Source organism: Xiphophorus couchianus, chromosome 10, assembly GCF_001444195.1.
Source record: "Xiphophorus couchianus chromosome 10, X_couchianus-1.0, whole genome shotgun sequence".
Taxonomy (NCBI): Eukaryota; Metazoa; Chordata; class Actinopteri; order Cyprinodontiformes; family Poeciliidae; genus Xiphophorus; species Xiphophorus couchianus.
Genome location: NC_040237.1, coordinates 12,248,626 through 12,275,445, shown reverse-complemented (window position 1 = coordinate 12,275,445; position 26,820 = coordinate 12,248,626). Strand labels below are relative to the sequence as shown.

At 36.9% G+C, this 26,820-nt stretch overlaps 1 protein-coding gene across 4 annotated transcripts in view; it reads right to left on the bottom strand.

Annotated features, from left to right (window-relative positions):
* The window catches only part of grid1b (glutamate receptor, ionotropic, delta 1b), a 461,341-nt gene that overhangs the window by 416,118 nt on the left and 18,403 nt on the right, over positions 1–26,820 (bottom strand). For 2 of the 4 annotated variants that reach the window (XM_028029850.1, XM_028029852.1), the window contains exon 2: positions 21,492–21,647. In XM_028029850.1, coding sequence (XP_027885651.1) covers positions 21,492–21,647 — 156 coding nt within the window. Of the gene's footprint in view, positions 1–21,491; positions 21,648–23,030; positions 23,297–26,820 lie in introns of those variants that run through there. The other 2 variants (XM_028029851.1, XM_028029853.1) reach the window with 2 other exon arrangements.

Here is a 26,820-nt window from a genome sequence, read left to right as displayed (position 1 = left end):
TAAGCAGTAAATGGGGAATCCAGGAAGAAAAATGTTTTGTTGAGCAACATTTATTTTTAACATTTAAAGTTCTAAACTGCTTATTTGAACAACACTGAGCACCAAGGTCATGGGGGAGTCTTGCATGATTCCTCCCTCAAAGTGAAATTTGTTCCACTCTCCATCACCAAGGCTGTTTGTTTCTTTCACTCTGCCAACAAGGCTGCAGAGGCTGACAGGAAATGAAATAATGCAGGTAAATAATTATAATTGCACATAATGAGCAGGGCAGGTGAAGTGCAAAAAAGCACCTCCAGTGATTCATTCACTACATTGGTTCTGAGCCAAAACAAACTACTTTTTCATCAAAAGTTCATTTTTCTTCTCTTTCTACCTTTTTTTTTTTTTTACCATTTTTTCCTAGCTTATTTCAAATATAAAATACAAATATAGTTTCATACAAATATATGTCCAACTGCTAAGGAAAGGTTTTACTCCACCTTACATGCACATCATAATCACATGTTTCGAAGTGAAGAACGTCTGTTTCCTTTACAGATCCTTCATTTTTGGAAAAATGTCTAGACAAGCAAAGAAACAGTGAGAAACTTCCACATGCTGGAGTGTGATTCTATCCAGTCTGCATGTCGCCCTCCATCTCATTCACTTCTGACAAATTGGAAAATATGTGACTTGACAGGCACTAATGGAAAAGTGTAGTGGTGCGATTTTCTCAGGTTCTTTACTTCAACATCATCTGTCTCTGTGTCAGTCTTCTTCTCTTAACTGATGATGCCCTACAGTTAAATATTTACATCGATTCAGGTTAACGTGCCGTTTTTACAGTCGCCAGTTCCCCTGCAGATTTTTAACACATAAAGTCTTTACTCCATAACATGGCGTATGATCTAAAGGGGAGGTTTAGGAACGGTCAAATTAATCCAGGGTTTAATAGTTAAAATTTCATAAGAGCCAACTGGTGATTGTTTGAATCATCACATTCTGAGGCTAGATACATACAGTTTCTGTATGAAGACATACAGCCAGCGAATAAACATTTAAATTGCACTGTTGTCAAAGTGTGAAACAAAAGGTAGGCATTCAGTTTGACCCATTCTGTCCAAACATCTGCAAAGAAACAAAAATCAAACCCATAATCTGAAAAGCTAGTGTCAGTTGAGGAGTGCTAATTAATTATACAGCTTTTAGTTGGGAAGATGATCTGAAAGACTGCTCATCATCCTGAAGCATCCGTGGCTCTTTAAACAATCTTTTTCAAGTTCCAGAAGAATGAAAATTTTAAGGATTCAAATAAAAAGTGCAAGGGATATCAGTCAGTCTTTGCACTGCTCTGCGTTCCCCTTGGCCAACAAACCAATTCATAAACATGAACTGATGGATACAGAACTATTGATAGGGGACAGTTCAAGTTGCTGTATATGAACGTGCATTACTCCGAGTCGGGGTACAGCGGCACATTTCTTGCATCCGGTTAGCAGGGGATGTTATTTTTTGACCCTGAAAGCGCCTCAGGAGATAGCAAAGACATTCATGGAGTGTTTACAGTGTCTTGTTGTCGGGTAGAGGCAGACTGTGGCTGTGTGGGAGTGAAGCCCTGGAGTATCGGTGGCAGCAGATTCTGCCTGTTTGAAAGACCTTTACACTGAAGCAGATCTGTCACTTTGCATTGCAGCACAAAAATAGAAAAAGGGAGTTCCTTTCAAGTATGTAAACACTTTTTTGCCCTTTATTGTGAGCTTTAAGGCATTATGTGATAAATAAATATGCAAAATGGGCTTTTAAAACTCTAAAACACAGCACAGGCTCAACAACATCACTGCTTTCAGCTCAGTTTGTGTATGTGTCAATAGTCAGCATACCAACATTAAATTTATGAGACTTTACGTATTTAGAGCCTTGGATCAAACGGTTACAAACTATTATACTCCGTTTCATTTATAATGAATAATAATTTATAATCAATAATTTTGAATACCAGAAGCTGAAAAAACCCCAAATTTAATAGACATTATTAGGGTTTAAACATGGCTGCCAATCTTATAATGACTAAAGTTTAAAATATTTACAGTTAGTATTTTGTCAATAGTTTAAACTGGAAACTTTATGGACTAGATAAGTGCTTTTCTCTACTTATTGTAAAACTTTGCTCAAATAAATTGTCATAGTTTTTAAAAATTTACAATACGACATGCATCTTCAATATTATTGGTGGCAGTTTTATTAAAACTTCTGGTGATGCCTGTCTCTTTCCTCTCTTGGCATGACAAAGTGCCAGAATTAAAGCAAACTTTAATTCCTTTACGTTATTGCTTTTTTCTACTTTGCCTGTTACCCAAACAGTTCTGGATTAGGAGCTTTAAACTTTCAGTCATTGTTATAACTATGACAGTACAAGGATACTAATAGGGTCACATATAAGTCACTGATCCACTCAAACAAATAACATAAAAGGTGTTCCAGTTGTAACTTCAAAACCTAGTGAGTTATTATGCTCTACGACCAGGAGATTATTTCTACACAGACTAAAGAACCTTTTTAAGGCACCATGTAATTGTTTTGCACAATGACCTCATTGCTCATTGTATGTACCTAAATGAGCTGCCTGTATTTCCCCTTTTATGTGCTTTAGCACTTTCATTTCAACATAGTAAATAAGAAATTTTTCTTAATGTTCTGCCTGGTGAAATAAAGGTTTGTCTAACCAACTCTGTCTGTTTTTTTTTAATTAATAAAATGTAGAGAAGCTGCACTAAATGACAAATCAGATTAACTTCTATGGACTTTGTTCATTTGTTCAGTCATATTTATTGTGCTGTAAAAGCTTTGTCAAAGAACATGTTCTCAACGAAAGGGGGTTGGGCTCCAGAAGCAGGGGAACATCTAAAATATGCCTCCCATGGAGACTGAAATTACCAATCTCTGTTGTAAAGGAAAGTTAAAAGCAAGAGAGGCTAAAAAGCCGTTATAATTTACTCCGAAAAGCAAATAATTTTAGCATTACCATGACATTCACTGCGCAATGTGCATCCTGAAACCATGCTAAATTTTGAGTTCTGCATCAAATTTTGAGAAAATCCTCCAAATTCACAAGTCACCATGTTGACTCTAATGAACTTCTAGTAAATTTTTGACCTCATGGGGTCAATATTTCATATGTAAATGAAAAATTGACAGGGCAATGTTTTATTTCCGTACCTACACAAGTAAAAATACGTTACAGCTCTAAAAATGTTTGGGTTGTCTGAAGCTCAGTACTAATCTCTCCCTCTTCACAAGTGTCCAAGCAGAAAACAGAAACTTTTTTTTAGACAGAATCTGTTACACAGTTTAAACAATACAACCATGAGGTCCCATGTACACTCAAAATGTAACAACCCCTATTAGCCGTCATCAAGTGATGATAAAGCCTTCTGCTGCACTTGCACTCATCCTCGGTGTCTGCTGACCTTCACTCAATGTTCTGATTGCATTACCGATCAGAACATTGATTGGTAATGCAATGGTTACTGTCTACAGCAACTTTACTCTAGTTAACATGCGTGATCAGCTTTCTGCTACTCAAATCAGCATCAGTGATCTCCATGTGGATCATATGACATCTAAATCTGATTATTTCTACAGGTTTACTTTCTGAAATCACATGTACTTTTTAGCCTTAAAAAGTACAAATCTATGCTCTATCATACTGGTTACTGAGAAAAGCCAAGCAAAAAAGTGTAACTTAGGGTTATGTCTAACAATTTCAATTTTACAATCAATACAGAATGATATATGAAATAAACAAAACCTAGAAGATTAAAAAAAGACTCATCAGATTCAGTCTTAAACCTGCAAAGGTCAGACAAATAATTTTTGGAATGTTTGTTTTAAAATGTGTTCCAAATAACTGAGCTGATGGTGGTGTTAAAACCCTGTTACATAAACGGGTTGTTTTCTTGTCAAATATTTCAAAATGTCTCAAAGTCTGGAAGGAGTGGGACGCACAGCTATGAAAGCAGTAATAGTAAGTCACAGTTTCTGCCTGCGTGCTCGGGAGAATGGTTGTAAAGGAGCAACACTCCTCACAGTGACGCAACCTTCTCTGATCACTTACACTCATTCTAAGAAAGCTCTGTGTACGCTCAAGACGTGTTCTCAACATGCAAATAAAGTCACAGCGAGGTAAGGAGGAGTGTGGGAAAAATGAAGAGTCTGAGAAAACGAGCAGAGCCGGAAAAAGATTGGCTGCAGGACGTTGGCTGCTCGGCCCGTTGCTTTGCTTTGCTAATGAGCAACTTTTTAAAATGCAGCAAAGAATACCATCAGTGAAGGCAACATAGAAATCTGGCAGAAGAAAAGAGGGCAGAAAATTCAGAAGGAAAAGAGGAAACAATGATGAACCAAAAAAACAATAGTAAGATGGAGTGATTGAGAACAACTTGATTGTTGATTGAAACAATCAAGTTACTATTGTTCAAGTTGACAAAGTTAACACTGCATTTTCCTATTCCAGAAAACATTAAAAACAAACATATTTATCTAATCTTGGTGTTGATATAAACTAAACTAAACATTTGAAAAGTAACAACTACAACATGAATAACCTTTGACACTATTGTTATAGCAGGACAGGCAGCACACACACCCATGTACACATCACACCTGAGCTCCCATTAAATATGACTTGATGCAATTCCTGCAGTACTTGCCGTAGTCCCCTTGTGTGCAAGCCGAACGCGCCAGTTTAGGGTCTGGAGCAAGCTTGTGATCAGTGCATGTCTTTTTTTGCTGCTTGATTTGTGTGAAGATGTAAGAGGAATACATATGGAGGGGAAAACAAAGACTAACATAACACCGAAAAATGACCCAATACGCTGCAAAAAGTCCCGATACGCTGAGGGGTGAAATTTAAAGTGATTGTGCAGCATACCAGTGCATACCAGCCCATTTAAACCACTGCTTTGAACTGAGACCAATGTGCAATTAAAAGCAAATAGTTACAGGAGAGCACAAGAGGTGGAGGTTTATTTTATTTGTCTACTTTTAGAATTACAAGCCAAGTCAAGTTGCTAGAACATGATTCTAACAACTCGGTTCTATGGTTCTGTTCTCACATTGTGTGTCTTTGTTACTGCAAACAGTTTCTCGGAGCTTCAGTACAGTAATAAATGACACCATTAATTTGTGCATCTTAAATGGCAGCTAACAGGTACAGAGGTGCACAAACGGTGCAAGGTGAGTGTTTTACTGCAATAGTCGTTAGAGTAGGAGAGTGGTGTTTCTCTGTTTTGTTCTGTATGCTGTTGTGAGTGTGCAATTCCAACATAATTGGTGTTACTTTAATCTCTTGGCTCATTTCCTGCATTCAGTGTCTGTATGCATAAAACAATGTGACTTCCTGCTGCGTCACTCAACCGTTAAAGCTCTTTTGAACAAATTACCTTTAAAATGTATTGAACTGCAGGGCAGAAACACTTCCATATCTCTAAGACACAAACGATTCATAAACATTCAGTTCTGCAGTTTGCTCCAACCTCATTAGAGTTGGCAATAAATCAACTGAGACATATTAAGGCTTAGACCGCACCCTCGGATCCTGGCTGCAGTGACGACTTCATCTGGCTGATAATTGCTAAGTTTAACCAGCGGGGCATGTTCAGGATAATTGATAATGGTGGCCCGCTAAACTGAAGAGAGAGGTAATTCCAACAATGTATTTTTAATCACTTTCATCTCATTGCAGGCCTGCTGTTCTCACTAAAGACTGTGCAAACATAAATTAATGCGTTCTGGGTAAAAACGGGAATGACGAAGTCATTTTCTGTACAGATCTGTCACCTGGCGGGGCTGTTTGGTATCCTTCTTCCACTTGTGAATACAACTTACTAAATGTTAAGTGTGAATAAACATTTGACATTTTTACAGCACAGAATAATTTTCCTGCATTTTATGATTCCAGCTTTCTATTTTCTACGTTCAACAATCTTTTGTGATGGAATTGTGATGGCAGTTAAACCTCGTTTCTCTCAGGTCCCACCTTTATAAATGCATCCCAAGCGTTCTGAGAATCCCCAGGAGTGGATGTTAATGTCTTGCATTAACTGTGTGGGTGGAGACGGATACAGCAAGCTAACCAGACTGAAGAGTTTCAGAAAAGCCCCATCGTCGGAGGAGACAATGAGTCACTCAGACAGTTTCTCCGACCAGATGTTTCTAGAATTTTTTTAGGATTGTGAAATTATTTATTGAACATGCCCCCCTTTTCTGGATGTTCTGTTGGTAATATGTTAGGATTCTCAGAAAGTCTCTGTTGCTCTCACTCCCATATATTTTTAGAACAGAGTTGAAAGCATAAATAAAGTTGACACCTAGTTATTTAATTCTATTCACTTTAAACAACCACTTTGTGTACATCTCACTATATACAGCCGTGACAAAAAGCTTCAACTAAGTAAATCTAACACGTATGTGTTAGTTTCGTGTTGCTCAGAGCTCAATGAACTAACACATTTGTATTTTATAGACGGTTTCTTGTAATTATACACAGAATATGTTATTCTGTTATTTAACCCTTTGGGATTTTCCCTCAGGGAAATTGTAAGAATGAAGCTTTGTTGCAGCAATGTCTGCTGTTATGCGATTAGTAAATATTGGTGAAGAAGAAGAAAGACTTATGTTTTCAAACTATATAAAAAACAAAATCTACAAGTGGACAGACTGACAACCTGTCCAGGGTGACCCCGCCTCTCGCCCGGAACGTTAGCTGCAGATAGACGCCAGCACCTCCTGACCCCACTAGGGACAAGGGTTTTAGAAAATGGATGGATGGAATCTACAAGTGGGTGACATGGATTTGCATGTCCCCTACATGCCTACATGGCATTGTTGACGTATGTAGCCATACGTCAACAATGGCTTTCTTCGCAACAGTTAACCATGAAGGCAACATTTGAAAACTACAAATAGCTATCCTGTTCTCCTTTTTTTCCCACCCAAGCAATCAATCTCTGATTTTAGAGTCTAAGTCAAATGTTGGGTGAAAGTTTCCAAAAATTGATAACCAGCACTCACTGTCTGGCTGTCTTTATTGTAATCTGGGCAAGAATTACAGTGAGTGCTGGTCACCTCTTGGCTGCTGCTCTGATTTATGCTAGCCAGTCCATTTAGGTGGTCAAATATGCTTTGGAGTTGTGCCTTACTCTTTCCATTTTCACATGATTGATTAAACAATTGGGAGATACTCAAAGCTTAGTTTTACAACCTAACCCTTATTTACATTTCAAAACAACTTTCCCTTCACTTCCCAATGAGAGCATCTCAAAGTAATGCATGTCATATATAATCCAAATGAAATGCATTGACGTTTGTGGCTTTAATGTGATAAATGTCGATTTTTCAGGATTGTAAGTAAACTTTAAAAATCTCAAAGTGAAACAGCTGTGGATCCAGTCAGCCAGTTTTCACATTTCGAGTTCCAGAACCTCTCAGGAAAACATAAACCATTAAAGGAGTCTCCAGTTAAAGTTGAAGCTGGAAGGATTTCCCCAGCTTCCCGTCTTCATCATCTCCTCTCTCGCCATCAGTTTTAAACCCTGGAGCTCTGAGAATTGCAGCAAACCTCTCTGTAAATCTCATCCGTCATATTTGTGCCGGAGAAGATCTGTCAGAGGAATCACGGGTCCCAGATCTCCATTTGATTGTAAAATCACCCACCCTTCTGGGAAGCATTGAAGCGGGTCAACACAGTAAACAAAGGCAGTGAACTATTCCAAACCTAATAATAAGGTGTTATTGTTGGAATCAAGCGTAATCCTGTTGGGATGCAGGAAACAAAACACCAGGCTGGGAAATATCAGGCCAGCCTGTTTCCATTCATTGCGGCTTTAAAACCGGCTTTTGTGTCTCATCATGAGGCTCGCTGCAGTTCGAGAATCCCTGAACTGGTTGTATATGAATCTGCTCAGGGGACTTTATACCCTTCTACTGTATTGCTCAATAATTTACAACAAAGAAAAAATGTGAAAAACCTGAAAAAACAAATGAAAGATGGAAATAATTTACTCATTTAAATTGTATTTTTTTGTAGAGAGTTCATGGTGGAGCAATATAAATGTAAATTTTTTAAGAACATGAAGTCGACAAATATTTATAACTAGTGTGTAGCTGAACCCACATGATGAACTCCCACTACAAAAGAGACGAGAAGGTCTCGGCATCACATTTACAGTTATTCTGTTGGATGGAGGTTTGATGCAACACTAAAATCTCAAGGCTGTCATTTTACCCAACACAAAGGAAGTCTGAAAACATGGAAACTGAGGATATTTACAGAATCTGCATTGATTTTGAGTGTATGTGTGTAACGTCCATGTCGGAAAAATAGGAATTAAGGTCATGTACTTGTTTGTCAGCTGTTTAGATTACAGCCGTCTGATTTCAACTTGTCTCAATTGCATTTTAGTTCAATCATGAAATTCACAACACCATGACTGAAGGGAAGATTATAATCTGTAAAACTGAGCAAATTCCATTTTGTCAATCTAGCATCAATTAGTAAGACGACATTTTCAAATATCCTACAGTTATTAACTGATTACGTTGATTTTTTAATTGAACAATGTAGCAATAAAATCCAGCAGCAGGGTCTTGGCTATAACAATCCCTGTGCTGATGCATTTAAAGCATCAAAGGGATCACTGTGTTGGTTAAAAGATGGAGTAACAGAACATTTTATTCCTATCCAACTTCAATTGGATCATTTTTTAATCAATTTGTACTGAATTATATTCAATATGATTGGATATGGTCATCTTTTGATGCTTAAGTGCCTTGAGGTGACTCTCAAGGCACTTAAGATGTTTGTTATGGACTTTCACATTATAAATAAACTGAATTACATTAATTTAGCACTAACTATACTGTCATTAGTCTATTTAACTAGGGTCTACAACATTAGTACCTCCCGTAACAGATACATGAACAGCCCACACACCCTCACTGGCAGCACCAGCAGTAACCTGCATCGTTAAAACAGCCACATTTAATCTAGAGGGCATCTCTGCTGGGGTCTGCCGAGCCTTTCACCGCCCACAGATATCATTTACCAGCTGGCCAGCTGCTGTTTTAAATAAGGTAATTGTGATCCTTGGTTGTTAACATTTGGAGTGCCCCTGACTATCACAGCAATAGTCCTAATTGCCCCTGCTGTGGAAATTGTGCAAAAAAATCAAACCCTCTTAATTACATCAAGTGCTCTGTGTCTGTGTTTGTGTGGAGTGGAAACAATCAGCTGTGATCCACAGAGTTCATCTCTTGGCAACATCAAACTTTACTTCCCTCTGGAGAAAACCCTCCCCTCGTTGCTATCTAAATGTTCTTTCTCACTGGTGACTTTAAAAGAAAGCCAGTTACATTTATGCCCCAATCAGACATGACAAGCAGATGGACCAGTACTGATCTATGGTACCACTGAAGCCCTTACTGCTGTCAGCGCGTCTCTAGTTAACTGTGATGAAGAGGAAATATGGACCCATCGATGATCTTGTTGCCTTAGAGCAGCAGAATGTAAATTCTCAATGTATGAGGGACTTAGGCAGTTTACGCCTTTATGGTGACTGGTATTGACAAGATTAGATTTATGGAGCAATTGGCATTGGCAGAAACTGTAGTCAAAGACTAAAGTAGAGGAGAGAGCAGGTAGGACTGTCAACATCTGATGGAGAGAACTAACCTCCTCACCTTCATCTCTTGCCCTTCAGTTTCTGTCACTGGTTTCAGATCAGTTTGGATAACCAAAATCATTCCAATATATTTATGAACTTAGACATATGCATACATTTCCTTACATGTCCAACTGCATTCTAAGATTTACTAAAAAAACATATTTTCCTTTAAATAAAAGGCTAGCTATTAAGGACAAACGCTTTAAATTTAGTATAATCACGCAACAAAGGTCTTCAAAAAAATTAAGGTCTCTCTAACATGTGCAAACTGTAATTGGGCTGTTTGTATTACTTCTAGACTAACTAAATCTTCCTTGCTGAGTGGCATGTCAGCTCCTGTAGGTAGAGGACTCATTTCAGCTTCAGTGTGTGTATTTTGTTTTTGTTTTTGAGTTCATGGTAAACTTGTTCGTCTCAGACACAGAACTCGTCTCCTTCCTGAAGAGTGATTGCTGGATGCCGTCATGCTATATAAATTTGCACCTGACGGATAGACGTCCTACCATCAAGAACATAAAAATTGAACCAATCCTATGAAGGTCTGCAATTCTCTCCCTGATTTCTTGGCCAGTTTCTTTTGATTTTTACATAAATTTGAAATTTTGTTTGAGATAAAATACAGCCACAGACGTGCTTCGATTTAAAACTAGTCTTGTGAATCAACTTATCATCTGGGTTTCCTTTCTTATACAATTTATGTAAACGTTTTTGTTTTAACCACATATAACTCACGTATGCATTGATGAAGTGGACCAGTCTGCAGATGCAGCACAACGATGGCCAACAAACTGAAAAAATAAAAGCTATGGTCACAACAGGCAGCACTTTAAACTTTGGGTAAATTGCGCAATAAAAAAAAACAGACAGGCATCAGTGGATAGCTCCAACATCCATCAAAACCAAAATACTAAGAAGCATACTGCTGTGTCACTAATTTTCAGGGTTTATTGACAGGAGAAATATTGCTGAAATGACCAGGTTTCCTTTGAAGACTTTCATTACATTAATGCAGGTTTAGGTGTTGTAAACATGTCGCTTTCTCTTACAAAAAGATTGCCTGAATCAAAGTGGAGCCCATTACACACAACAGGAGGATTTATGATCGATTTTAAAGCCTTGGCTTACAAACCCGTTACGCTTCGATTGAGCAGCATTTTTACGTTCATGAAATATCGACAAGTGGACGTCCACCAAGAAAATGCAACATATAGCTTTTGGAAATGAAGCCAAAGTTTGTGCCGATGAATAAGCTGATCATGTTCGAATCAGTGCTGCACTGCAGATCATCACTGATCATTAACAATAGATTTGAAGGATTTATGCTTTTAAAGAAAAAGATGACGGCAGGGAGCAATCTGGACATATAAAATCAATAAACACTCACTTGTTATGGCCATCTAACTTCACCCGTCCCCATCAGTGAAGCTTCAGAAAGAAAAAGCTCTGCTATAAGAAGACTATGACTTAAATGTCAGGTGTCTGAACAAACGTATGCTTAAATATAAAACTAAAAAATGGCTCATCCTGATACTGTAATGCTTAATTACATCGTACCCATAACACCACAAATTGAAAAGATATACACAGATTGTCAGCAATGACATCTAAAGCACCATTTAAAATAGGAAAGATTTTCTAGGACAGTACTTTCACTGCTTTTCATTAAGCAAAACATCTTGAATGCAGAAACAAGAACATAAAGCAATTAAAGAAGGACTGAAGATTGTGTGAATTTCAATTAGATAACTAAATGTTTCGATGCTTTTGCAAAGAGAAAACGGTCTTTCTGATTATTCATGGGAGGAGCAGGAGGTATAATCTAATGACATGTAATTGCAGTTTGAGCAGTGCATGGTTGTATGAAAGCAATCACCACAGTTCTAATCTTCAACGGAAAAATCACAACCATTTAGCATGATTACCCCGAGTTTAAAAACACTTTGCATTTATTGCACTTAAAGATCAAAAGAGTATGAATACAGTATTTTACTCAAGAGAAATGTGGCTAATCGTTTAACAATAATAGCTGTTTGATTAAATTGTTTTCGTGATTACTTGTAGTTTAACTGGAGCACAAAAAACAAATCAAACCAATGCAGTGGCAGTTTCAAAAGCTTTGGAGGTTAAAGTCTAAAATGAAAATAAAAAAAGCAGCATGAAAATGTCTGAACTAAAACACAAAACAGAAGCGTTTGTTTTAGGCTTGGGAAGTAATGAAACAGCTGCTGCATCTCAGCCAGAGGCTTCGTCTTCACGGTCTTCTATATTTACTCCTCTCGCCTCTTCATTTCACAATGTTATCCAAACGTAATACAATAGTCAAAACACAGAGTTTAGGTCATAAAAGCAAGAGAAAATCTTTGGCTAGACGAAACGCTAAAAACCGATTTGGTACATGTAGAGGTTTTATCCATAAAAGTCTTGATGTTAGCAAATAAAATGTGATTCAGGAGTCTAGGCAATAATGGAGGAAAGTGTTCAACACGGTAGTAATGTCCCATACTGTCCATGAAATCATCAGTATAAATGGGACTAAAATGTCTATATGTTTGACATACAGACATCACAACACACATTTGTTTCTTAATTTGCTCACAGTGAAGAGAAAAAACATTTTCACATCATTAATGCGATACGAGACGACCAGATTCATCGCTCAAATCCCAGCATGAGTGCATCCAGTGAGGATCAGAGCAGCAACTTAAGCTGCAACAAAGCAGTTTTAAAAGTTTCTTTTAAAATGTGCAAGAAAATTAATCATAGAAACAAAGCAACATTTATATCCTCAAAGAAAAAGAAAAAATACAGACAGCAAAGGTAAATTAACTCTCTAACTTCCCAGAAACAATCTCTAGATGAGCATGAATAAGACCAGTGGATTTTTTTTTCATTATTTGGAGTTACATAAAAGTGACCATGTTCTACAGGTTTGAAATGGTGACCATTTTTAAACACATTTATAATCAGGAAGAATTTTTTTAAATATAAAATTTTTTGGATCTGATCATGTCATCTCAGTTTTTGTTGCATAAGGCTGTTACAGAGCACTTATTACAGACTACCCATGATTTTATACACAGCAGGCCACAGACATCAAAAGATGGCAGATTAACCTCCAACTGCAATTTTTCGTGGAACATGACAAATGAGATTTAATCAACGAGCTCTAGAGTTGAAAGTGCTAATTGTGCTAATTTCAATTGCATGAACACGTTTAATTAATAAGCATTAGTACAATTTTTTGCTTCAAATTAGAGAAAGGTTTTAATCTGAAACTGACCGCGGGATCATAGTTTCTTAGAAAGTTGAATCACTGACATTCAGCAGCCAAGGCAGCAGTGATCACAGTATGGAGAAGAAACCAGGCAACATCAGAGCTGTTAGTGTAGATTAACAAAGATCACAGAGAGAACAGACAGCTCAGATTAGCAGCATCACAGCGAGAACAACGTTTGGACGCTCTTCTTCTCTGTAGCTACAGATTCATCAGGAACAAGATGCAACCAACAGAACGTTACGGCAGCTCAGAGGGTCCAACATAAACACAGACCAGTTCTGATAGTGGTTCAGTTTTGATCCAGTTCATGTGCTACAGGAGAACATAAAAAAATTCCAAAATCTACAACAATTATGAAGTTTTACATGGAGGACATACAGTATCTAACAAGAGGGTGTTGAATATCCTTGTGCAGCTATGTTTACCCTTCCTGCAACAGCAAGCCCTTCTGGTAATCCAAAACTTTTTTCCGTATTTTTCATAAAATATTTGACACTAAATTAATCTGAAGATATCCTGAAGTGTAAATGTATAAGTTTGCATCTGCATTGTTAAAACTGCACACCATTTCCACTTATCAATTGTTTAAAATCTGTGAGGAAAATGTCTGAGGTCCATAAATCCACACTTGACATTTTTCCAGCCCAGGTCTGAATTTCATTTTTTACTGAGATTCTTGCTGAAGATGGGAAAGACTTCCCTGAAATAAAAGACGTATCCATTTATTAACTTTATTTCCAGTAGATTCTGTTTGCTTCTGTTTTCTTTGATCGCATCCTAAACTTTTGTCACCCCACGTCTTTTTTTTTTTCTACTTATGCCAGGTTTTTATCTATACCAATTAATTTAAAAAGAAAGATGTTTTACAGCTGCAGAAACCTTCCCTTTAAAGCACATGACAGGTGCACAGCATGTAGGTACATTTAAGCCCAAAATAACCAGATTTGGGTTAAAAATAATCTTTTAGTTTTAGCCATCATTTTTCTTCTAACTAGAGGTAATATGAATGTCTTAAAAGTAGCCAACCAGACAACAATTATGCAAGAGCATTAGTCGAATAAACAAAACAGTGTAGCAGAGACTCCCTCAAGGATCACTCAGCCCAAAATTCTAATAAAATGTAATTATTTCAACACATTCTTTCCCAATTTAAGTCACATTTAAGTCTGTAAACTAGCGAGGAAGACTATAGTCAAAATAAAAAGTAAATCCACATTCAGAAAGAGTCACATCAATGTTATTGATGTTTTTAACTCTGCATGTATTATTGATTATTGGGAAGCTACGTTTGTTCCTATTGTTTTGAGGTTTGTCATGAAAACAAGTGCCACATAATTGGCATCCTTCAAAAGTGTTACGTTTTCACATAAACAAAAGAAAAACCCCTGAGCTGCTCATGAAATAGCCTTACCAAAAAAAATGTAAAATGGATTTCTCAGCCTGAAGGTTCATTCTTTCACTGCCCGCATGTGGAAAACAACTTTATAATAAGTACATTGTTTCAAAGCAGTTCTTCTAAATATTTTCATTAGTGAGGTATTTGTGACTATTGAGAAAGATACCAACATGGGCATCAAATAAAAGAATCAAAACTTTCCAATTCCAATTTCCATCAATCCTGAGAACGAGACTAAGAGTTTGTTTTTTTTTAATCCACCTTTGGTAATATTTTATTCAGACTCACACCTGCCCCTCACATCTGATTCTGATCAGTCCTGGCTGAGGAAAAACCTGCTGCTGGGAGACAGATGAGGCCAATTTGTCTGCAAAGATCCAACAGCAGGAGCTGTCGCTCAAACACAGAATGCACGTCTCCGTGCACATACACTGAAAAAAAACTGCTTGTTTAGCATTTAGCACTCATGATAATTCAGGTTTTCTTCTTCATTTTACTTTATTATGCGTTTTTTTCCTCTGAAAACAAGACGAGATCGCACCTCACATCGCACTGTGCGTATAACCCTGACTGAAAAAACGTTACAAAACTTGAAACCATACTCCAAAGATTTTAATCTATTGCAGATTTTCAGAAATACTTTAGGTTGTGTTTCACAATCAAAATTGAGAAAGGAATTGGTTTGTAACTCCAGACTTTAGATCGGATTGAGAATTTCAAAATAAAGGCAAACGCTGTAGCACACAAAAAGCAATGAGCATACACTGTTGAAGTTTAAAATAACTATCAGATAGGAGAGATCATGGCTATAAATTCTTTCAAACAAAAGACCAATTTTGAGTACAAATAAGAAATAAAGCATCTTGGATTACTATAAAAACCTGAATAATAAGAATCAAAAGCACATATAGAAATAAGAAATCAAAAAATTGAAAAAAAGGGGAACAAATTAAGCAACACAGTCCTTTCAGACTTCTCAGGTCAAGTAATTTCTCTTCTAATTATACAATTATTGAGCTAAGCTGGACAGGATCATAATAAGACAATTAGGCTAATTTGTTTGAATTGAAAAGCCAATTAAAGAATTAGTGAGCAGTGTTAAAAAGTTCATCACATTATCCAAATTACAAAACGGCAGGTCAGGAAGCCAAGACTGCTCGACTAAAAAAACCAAACCATCTGTGAAAAGAAAAAAACCCCCAAAAAACAACAAATAGTGTATAGCTGGGCATCTTTATAGAATATTCAGCTGATACGTGTTAAAAGGATTAGAGATGTGCAGTCCCAGGCTCTTTGTTGGGAACTCCAGGCATGTAATCCAGGCGGATTTCTCCGCCAGATGGTTTCACTGAGATTTTCAACAGAAGGTTTGTTTACTGCATTCAACTATTCTATGTGTTAGTGTGTGGATGAAGAGCTATTCCTATCCGAACAAACAGCTACTATTATGACAAAGAATCGGGATTGTGGAAGGAAGAAACACTGTGCAGTCATCGGTTATACTGGCAGCGTTAATGAGATGGGCTCTTTAAGCAGGAAATGAATGGCTGTGTCTCAGATCTCATAAGCAAAATGTTTTAGCTGATGTGACAAACTGTGAAATGGAAGACGGATAGTTTGTCCCTTTTCTGAGGGGCCGTCACAGAGTCAGGTTATTTCACTCAGCCATGGAAGCACCATACAAGTGTATTTGGCACATTTCCCATACAAATAATTGAGTACTTTTCCTCAATAAGATATAATGTACCAGTTGATTCTGGGCCCTTTTTCACATCAAAAGATTAGTCGAAATAATTTGTGAGCATTCTATTTCAGACACAATACAAAAAAAAGGAAAAAAAATTTAAAAAGTTAAAAGTCAAAAAAAATATTTTCTGGACCCCATTTTCTTTTTCCCCATAATACTTCATCTCTAATTAAGGGCAGATAAGTCCCGATTTGGCATGTTTCTTAGTTTTCAGGTTCAATTTGGTTACAGAAAAATTTTTATTTTATTTCCGTATTTTGAAACACAACTAAATTATCTTAGAGAAGAAGTAAAACTAAATTTGTCTTCTGGAAACATCAAAGTAGTTTGTTATCAAAATATAACTTGTTCAAATAAATCAGTTTTTATTTTCAGGTTATTTTGTTGTAATGGTGTCTATACATGATTCTTGGAAAATTAAGGCAGCTGCAGCTCATCCAGGATGTTGCTGCCAGAGTTTTAGCCGACACCAGGAAAATGCATCACATCACACTAGTCCTTAAATCGCTGCTAAAGCTCCTAGTTTACGACAATAAAATCTAAAACCATAGTTTTAGATAATTAAGCCTGTACCATCTGGCAAGGACACACACAATGGAAATCAGCCTTTGCTATAGTTGGGTGCGTTTATATTTCTGTTGTTCAAAATGTTTATTAATGCAGAGTCCCTCTTCAGCAAATAAATCAAATTAAATAAAGATATTAAAGATTTGGTGCTCAGGTATGAACCATGTAAACCTCTCTTGTTTTCTAAAGGTGTTTTCACTCCTGATAATCTGGTAGACTGCTTGACTGGGAAGCTACAGAGCAACATTTGGAAAGTTCATGCGGTTCCCTTTCACACCTCACTGTGTCAAACAAACCAAAACCTTTGACCAACTCGCTTACCCACGTCGCCTGAGGTGGCGCTGCAGCAAGAACCACAGAAGGAAATGACACAAAAACCTTCGAAGACAACACTGAGCATAACTTCCATCTTTACAAAATGTAAACAAAAATGAAGTGACAGATTTTTGCGATTGGAGGATTTGTCTTCGTTCATTGGCAAAAGACTGTGAGCCATATCTCCTGCTAGCACTAGACGCACACACACGTTTGTTTTGGTTGTGCTGATGCAAAATGCCTGGCACTATTGTCCACGTCCTGCTTTTGGTGCCATCTCTGGTCCGCTTGGCATTTACTTATGCATTCAACATGTGCCACAGTTCACTTTAATTAAACTGAGAACTAGGTTTTTAAGTGGCTCACTTTTTTGGTCAGCATTAGAGTTAAATTGCACATTCGCACCTCCCCAAACAAACCAGACTTTGTAGATAAACAAACTAGAGTTTGATTAGAGCAGACTAAGAAAGACTGGTGTGAATGCACTCTTAGACTAGTTCATTTAATATGATCAGGACCAGAAGGACTGTCAGCTCTGTTTAGCTGTTAGGTACTTCATACTGTTTACTGCAGCTTTTGCATAAAGGTCAAAAATTACTTTTATCTTTTCCATCATGTTGTGGATTTTTAATTGGCTTTTTAACCTTTTTATGTGATGCTTTAATTTTTACTATTGTCTTGTTTTTGATGTGAATTCTTTTTATGAATAAACTTGCCTTGACTGAAATCAAAAGATCAAAACCAAATGTTCAGCTTACTCTGAAATAAAATATATATATATATATATATTGAACAGTATGAATCTTAAATAACCTTGCCATTAGAACTGGAGAGACCAACTTAAATCTCCTTGAGAAAATTGTCAAAATATCAAGCAAAGTTTTATGAGAGTAAACAGACATTCAGAAAGCCAACATCAAGAAAGCCAACAAAGTTCAGTCAAGTTGCACATGAACACATAAACAGCCCAAAAACACACACAGCAGAATGTGAATCCCTCTCTTATTACCCATAATCCACTACAGCCCGGGCTGTGGGAGTCTCCCAGGACCACGGATCACTGGAGCTTTGAGAAAGGTCAAACCAACCAAGAAAGCAGCCGGGTCATAATCATCAGCACACAGAAAAAAAACCCATCTCCCCATCGTCCCATAGCTCCATGATTTGATAAAACAATCACTGAGATGTCTCATTTTCCATTCGTTTCCTCCATCCTTGTCTGCGTCTTTGTTTTTTGTTTTTTTCATCTCTTCATGTATTCCTCCCTCCTGTTTTTTCTTCAGTCGCTTCATCTGCTTCCCATCCCTCTGACATTTACTGCTGGACTAACTCCCGCCACTCTCCGTTTCATCTTTCATGCTCCCTCTGTTCAGGTATTTAACCTGCATGAAGTAGCACATCAAGTTCATTACTCTGTTTAATGGTGGTGGTTGTTCAGCCGTCAAATTTAACTGCTAAACAGGAAGAAAGTGGATTAGGTGGCGGTGCACCAGGAGTTACGTAATTTTAGTGCATAAATGCTTCAAAAAATATATAATTTAAATATACCGCAGCATTTATTGACATATTTTCGCTTAACAATATAAAATCTTCTTGTAATGGAAAAAAATGTAATGCTGATTAAGTCAGTTTGAACTTCTTTAATAGCAAAATGCTTTTTTTCCCAAATAAATCCTTTAATAATTTGTTAAAATGTACATAGAAAAGCACCAGGATTTGCCACAAATTCTTACTAATATCCCCTGGCATTAACAGCCCATCATCATGATGCTAATCAAATGCCCTCAAACAAAGCAAAAAAAAAAGAGCAGAATTTAAATGGCTAATGACTACAGCAGGTAAGTGATTATTTTGCTGTTTATTTTTAAACACCAGGTCACATCCACACATTCAGACACGTCACGGCTACCACAATGCAGAGGAAGAAAAGCATCTCTATTAATGTTTATGCACTTTAATTCAGTGCATGTTAATAAGTTTGCAATTATGTCGATGAGTGGTAAAAACGTTGGTGTTCTGTTTATGTCCTGCAAATCAAATTTTCATATGAATGAAAGCATCATTTTCTCCTTCAATTAGCAGAAAAATGTATTTAAGCCAAAAAGAATGAGTATTCAGCATAGAAACAATTTAACTTCCCCCCCAAGTAAACTTCAGCTTACAGGTATAAATATTTTAGACTTTCTCCCAAACATCAAAAATCAACCTGAGTGAAATATTCATATCGCAAGTGCACTGTTTCCATGGGAGACTTTAAAAAAGGGGCTTTAAAGACTTCTCAAGCATGCTAAGGTTTCAGAGTTCAGTGTGTTCTCACCTCCAGTAATTGTTCAATTCTGACTGTAATTACAAAAGATGTCAACAGGTATGAAAAATGCAACTGAAAAGTTAAGTCCTTTCATCATGCTGTTCATTTTCATCCTTTAATATTGTATGAACGACGCTCTGTTAGCTGGAAAATGCACCCAAAACCAAGACGCAAAACAAAAACAAGAACTGGCTCCTCATGAATACACTCAGGTTTAAATGCATTGTGGATTTTCGCTAATCCACAGAATAAAAATGAACTGTCCCAATAATCGAGAAATCAATTAATTGCATGATAAATAAACTCTGTAATTTTCATTGGCATAATTTATTGTTTATCGCTTTTTTCCCTCTCTTTAAAAACGGAATGATAAAAGTCTTCAGTTTGATACTTGGGCTATAAGCTGCTTTACAAAGACTTCATAATTCATTTTATTCATGGCTTTTGATTTTTTTTATCTTGGATATTTAAAATGTCTCCAGTTTAATTGTTCATTATAATTGAAAGTTTATTGATCTTTGAGAATGTGTTCTTGCATTATTACACTTATATTACTTAAAAATGGTCTCAAAACAACAATATTATTGATCATTGATTATTGATTATTGTGATAACGTCTGGAGCAATTTATCGTCCAGCAAAATTTGTTATTGTGACAGGCCTACTCCCGACTTTAGTCAGATGAGTTGCTGCAAGGAGGGTCTGAGTTTCTGTTATTGAGCGCTGCTCCTGAAAAAATTCAACTATTTTGTCAAAAATGAATGTGTCAGTTTGTATCGATTGTCTTTTTGTGAAATGAGTTTATTTTTAGTAGCCATCATAGTGAAATATAGATTTTAACAGCCCTGGTTTGGATTTCAGCAAATCCAAAAAGTTCATATTTTAAAATTTGTAAATATAAATAACAGGTTTTATGAGGTAAATTCATTTCTAACTAAGATATGTGTCATGAGACATTTTGACTAACAGGACCTCACAACAATTTTTACCAAGTATTTTTCTTATCCTTATTGTAAAATGTGGCTAAATGTAAAAATTGGTGAGTATACATTCATATCAAATCAATGAATCATGTTGCTGTCTCCTAAAGAAAAACCTAAACTTTACAGAACAACACGAGACAAACCAATTATATCTCTTTCAGCTCCTGTCCACAGTTTGTAACTAATCCCTTCATGTCTTTGAGTTTAAGGTTTCAGCTTCTTTAGGTGCAACATCATGTGGGAACACAGACACGTTTCCCATTTTATTTTTTTGAAAGGTAGGATGTAAAACTGTGGCAGCGCCTAAGGCACCAACCTTTATGCTTTAAAGTAAACCTTTAGAGAACTTAGCTGTAGTGTGCCAAGTCAGTAATGCTTAAGATGAACAGCTCTAAGTCTTCTTTCTGAAAAATTCATGTTTGCCACTTAGGTTTTCAGCTGGAGGGGGGGATTCTTAGGTTTATATGTTCGGGTACTAAATGTAAGACCGTGTTTATGTGCGAGTTATTCTAAAAAACATTTTTTTCCTCCAACAGGCCATGGGTTTTGACGACATGCGCTTTTTTAATCTCAAAGAAACATTTCTAAAAATACACAATAATAGTGGCAAACGCAGTTAGTGGAGCTAAATTGTGATAACAGCATCACCTTCCTTTGAGCACGCATGAAAACCCTTCAGTTTTCTTCAACAGTTGTAATCACTTCAACATTCACACTGTAATCAGCGCATTCCACAGCATCAGCATGCAGAACAGCACAAGTATCTGTTTATCCCCAACATCTCTCGCCTTACTGGGATGTGATCATAAATCTGTTTAAAGTGGAAAGGTTACAAGCGGGTGAAAGCTCAGGGTTTCCCAGACACTTCACAAACTCAGATTAGAGATCTAATTTGAGTTTGTGAAGTTTTTTGAGTTTCCAAACGCTCAAAAGAGGAAGCGTTTGTAAAGAGAAAGTGTAGAAGAAACAAATAGCCACAAGCACACTCTGAGAGCAGACTGCTGACCCAGTTTAAACAGCATTTAGGAGGTTCAGATGAGGGTCTTTCATCATAAGAATGTTTCAGGAAAAAAAAAAAAAAGAAATCAACAGATGACCAAACTAGAGGTAAACGCATCCAAACTGCAAAAATAAACCACACCTAAAACAAAAGCGTCAGAATCGCCATGTTTCAAGACGTCGTCGTCGCGTCCTTACCTTCCTGCACCGCCTGGAAAGGGTTGTTGGGCTCGATGAGCTTTATGGAATGCGTGATCTTTTCGCTGTGCAGGATGTCATCACTCAGACTGAGGTCGGACACGGCGAGCTGGAACACCTCATCGTCCCGCACTGCGTTCTCCTCAAATATTGCACCTGGACAAGTAGAGAAAAAATAATCCTTCAGGGGTCAAGAAAAAAACAGAAAAACAAAACATTGAGGTTTCATTTTATTTATTTTTTCCTGAGCGAAGCAGGAACACGGACAGCTACAAACACAAATAAGGAAAACTAAACATATCATAAATCACAGACTGTCACACTTTGATTGCAAATGAATACATCATATGAAGGCTAGAGTCTTTTTGTTCTGTTAAAAAAATATGACTACAGGGACATGAGCAATCCTCCTGTGAATGACGAAAAAAACCACACAAAGTATATCGAACAAATGATCATTACTTGAAGGAAACAACTTGAATGATGTGAGCTCTTTAATCCTGGCATCAGTATTTATAACAGACAACATCAAGACGCTGTTGCTCTTTATCTGCTGAGAGTATTAGTCCACTTTAATATAAAAACAAATAACTCAAAATTAGAAAACAGTAATTCAGAATAACATAAGATAAGCTGCTTTTACAAAAGCCATGTCAATAATTTTGTATTGTAAACATTCACAGCAGGAGCATCTAATGTTCTTCTCCCCTTACCTTAAAACAATAATAATACAAAAAATTAATTATTACTTTTACTGTCTTACTTTTAGGCCACTCAAGCTTCCATACTTGATACTAAACTCCACTTTTTCCTATATAAATATCTTCTCACTTCGTTTTGACCCAGCAAAACAGTTTTTAATACTAATTTTTTATAATAATTCATTGATCTCAGGAGTATTTGTGGAGTGCTTAATTTGAACGGAGCAGCACAGCATTCCAGATACATTTTTAATATTACTCTTCATTAAATCCTTAAGGATGAACGTCATAGTTTTCTCAATAATCAAAGGTCGCAATCAGCTTTTGCACTTCCAAATTTTATGGAAGTAATTTTATATGTAAATGGTGGGGGAAATACAAGGAAACATGACCATTAATATGTAGTTAATGCAATTAAAATATGGAGTGTAAAACCAGTTTTTTTTTTCTTTACGATATGGCTTAAAAATTGATATAAATAATAGCACAGGTACACAAATGTAGCAAAACGTTACATTTTGCTGCATTTAATTAATGTAGCAAATACATTTAATTAATTCCTACACATGTTTGCCTGATAGTCTTCACAAGATTAAAATATGATACGATTGTTTGTACAGCTCATGTTCTGAAAGGCTCATTACATCTGAACATTATACAGCCTGTAATTTTCTGAGTGACTGCAGTAAACATTCGCGTTCATCAGAGATCAATTAGCAACAGGTGCGCCAACAGCGTCGAAAGGCCGTTTTCTTTTACATGAAGTTAAATTAAACTCTTTTGCCTGTTTACGCAAACAGAGCCTTGAGAATCCAACACTTTCTTGTTTGAGACAAACCTTTTGGTTCTGTTCGGTTCCGTTACCTTCAACCAACATCTTTGATTGAGCTTAATAAACCGGAAACACCCGACTTGACGCCTCCCGTTCATCCGGAGCGTAGAATTTAATTACATCACCGGTTCTGATCCACATGAGCCGTTGTGAACCTTTATGTTGCCGTAAACCTGTCCAGAATTCAAACGCAGTCCATCTTTGAGTCCTAAACTATTGTTTCTAAGCCAGACGCTGAAATGACGTCGCCGTTCACCTGCCGAACTTTAGCCAATCAGCTGCTACGTTCCGTTTCCGTTTCACGTAGGAGGTTTGACCCACCGTATTCTGCAAGATTTACATAAGCAGGAAGTTGATGTATTATATAATTATTCGTAGCCTTAATGCGCCACGACGTTGGTGGCTATCCGTCATAAAACAAGACGTGTAAGATCTTAAAGACATTTATAAAAACAATATGCACACATAGGACATGGTTTGGTAATTATACACCTTATTTACGGAAAGGTTGAGATATTAAATACTAACATGGGTAAAATAAAAAAAAATTATTATCTTATCCTGAAACATATAATAATGTCTCACTTTGTTCGAGGAACACAAACAAGATATATAAACCAACTCTGGCATTTATTTGGGGGGCCAAGAGTAAATTATAGACGATCATATTTTAGAAAAAAAACCCACAAATTTATGTCTTTTCTATATTTAATTTACAAAAATATGTCCTTTCCACTCATGGATATTTGGGACACACTGACTCATTGATTGCCCTGAACTATGGTCAAGCAGTGAAATGTAAATAAAGAGATAAAATCTACAAGTTGTAGGCCACCAGTATAGATACTGTGGGAGATGTTGAAGTATTTCATCATCTAACCAAAAGGGTTTATATAGTTGATAAGTTTGAAATGGGGTTTATCTTTTTTTTTTTTTTTTGGCATCAACATTAAGTATCTTTATGAGGTTTTATCACTGTTTTGAGATCCTCTGGAAAATGATCCGAGGAAAGAGAAATGTTTATATTCTCCAGTATTTCTGGTGTAAAATAGCTGAGCATGCTTTTAAGAATCATATCAAAGTGAACCACTGCAGTATCAAAGTCATGAGAGAGACTGAAGCATGCAGGGACCCTCCGCATACTGAATGTGATTATTGTGATTATTGGGAACTATAGTGACTGTGTTTGGACTGCTGATGGAGAAACCAATTCAATTAAGTTTGTTTGTTTAGCCCTTCATTCATAATGCCATCTCAAGCCTCTTTTCATGACAGACAGGTTATAGTTCACATGCAATAATATATACAGTCCAATCATACAGACAAATATACATTTTAACTAATTCCGAGTTGTAGTTTTCATGACAACTCATTAAAAAAAGTTTCCTACCTAACAAAAGTTGTAAACTTAGCAGCAATCCCTTATGCTGAGCATGAATGTAGCGACAGCAGAAAAGAAAACTCCCCTTTAGCATGGTTCTGCATGCTAAAGGAAGTTTGCTGCAGCCGATTGGCTGATTAAGAAGAGAGATTAGTTACCCTCACAGAAAAACCGTGAAGCCCTGGTTGCAGGAGCACTTTCTATTTAAAACAAAAAAACAGAATAAGGAAAAAGCCTCAGTAGTCCCTTTAAAGGATGCATTTAGGACAGAAATACAGCTAAACACAAAGTCTGAGACACCAGCACAGTCTATGGAATGAAGAACATAACAGTGTGCATGTGGTTGGTAACAACAATTGCTCCTGCAGTTGCTTTCCCTACGATAGAGACAAAGTTAAACACAGAAAGGCGAAGTCAAGTGTTTTCTCTATTAGGTTATTGGCAGCAATAGCTCAGTTAATGACCCCCTCCAGAGAGAGGGCATAAAGTTAATGTCAGCAATAACTACAGAGAATGCATTATTGAAGAGCAGTAGGAGAATGTAGCCGTTGCATTACAGAGCAAACTTTGTGCCTAACCAAGTGTCTGCCTTGTGGACAAAAACAAGCTAATTTCAGCCATCTGGGTCCAGGAGCTTCTTATTTAATCGTGACGCTAACCTGACCACAGGTGAGGACTGGGTTGTAAAAGTCTGACACTCTGAATTAAGCGTCTCCTGTTTCAACATTGCTCCTTCCTTATACTCCAAAAGACAAGAGCGAAGATGTCATTACAACAGCAACAGTTCGGATCGTCCATCTCCTGTTCCTTCCCACTGTCACTTTTAAACAAGACACTTACTTAAACGCCTAAGCTCGAGTGAGACGTTTTGAAAATTTGTCAAGCGCAGTTAAGAAATTCTCGCCTCTGTGGCAGAATTCCCCTCACCCTGCGTTTGCTCATTCCTTTCACGGAGTTTCCAAACAAACTAATCTCCGCAGCGGAAAAACTGGCAATGGATTTTTAGGGCCTTCCTGGCTCTGCAACAAGAGAACGCCGTCCAGCTTCCAGGCTTGATCGATCAATCACCGGGTTTGGAAATTGCAGTCATTCAGGCGCCTTCAATTAGTGAGGAATCTGGTTCCAGCTGTCAAAGACATGCTGAGGGAATTGAGGTGAAGTTTATATTTCTCCTCGTGGCTGCAGCTGCGAGAGCCTTAAATTTCAACAGGTTTAATTAATAATGAGTGCAGCTCGGGGGGAACGGGAGGTAAACTGGGGCCCCTTGCAGCCCTTTGGCAGCTCAAGATCCAACCTCCATGAATGTTAAGCTCCTCGGAGTCTATTTCTCCTGTCTGTTTTGAGAAAGTATAGCTAAATTAAACATTTATTACGCCCCAACTAGAAAATATACAGTGGTATGATTTTTTTTTTTTTCCTACTGCAAGCAGTTTGAGTTAGATTGAACTAAAACACATATATTAATTATAAAGTTCATTAAAAAATCTATAAAATAAATTAATGAAGTTTTGTGGATTTTTATTTCAAGTTGCAAATAATAAAGTGGCCCTCTAGTGGTAATAAGTCTAAATGCATGAACACAAGTCCTGTTGGATAAAAGGGCAAAATAAGGAATTTTTTTATCTACTAAAAAGCTAAACGTATAAAATAATATTTGACATTTTTTTTAAAGAATGGGATGATTTTTATTTATTTTTTTAGCTTTATGTTTTAAGTCAGTTTCCCAGCTCAGAAAAACAATGTCTGTTTCTACTTTGAGATGTTATCATTCTGTTCCACTTTATTACCCAGGGGTTGTGATTTGTCGCAGCAGAGTCTGATGTACGAAGCAGCACATTACTCTTAAGTGTGATAACTGAAACGCCACTTCACTTTAATCACTAACCAGCTAAGTGGCATCATGTTGGCAAAGCCAGCGTTCTCGTGCCAAAACACATTTTCTGACTCCACAACAACTTCCAGCGTCTTTTTGAATCATCCAGTTCTGCTTGCGTCTGGCTTCTTATCAAGCTGTCCGCTGCTAAATCAACACCAAACGCCATCGACAGCACTGATACTGCACTGAAAAAAATGACTCTAATTTGTTACAGCTCATTTTATGAGTTTTGCTCAAGCTGTAACTCTGATTTAATCAGAATTATGAGTTTTGCTCAAGCTCTAATTGCTCAAGCTCATAAAATGAGCTGTAACAAATTAGAGTCATTTTTCTAAAAGTTGGTGCAAAGAAAAAAAAAACATTTCAGTTTTGAGTTTGAGATGGAGCTCTTTGTAATTTCTTTGAGCAATTGAACTCTCTGACTTAGAGATAAATTTGCTGCGATGTCCAGTCTTGGGAAGATTTGCAGCTGTATTAAAAATCTTTCACTTTTGAATTATTTGTTTTGTCTTTAACACAAAGGATTTCAGATGGTTTAG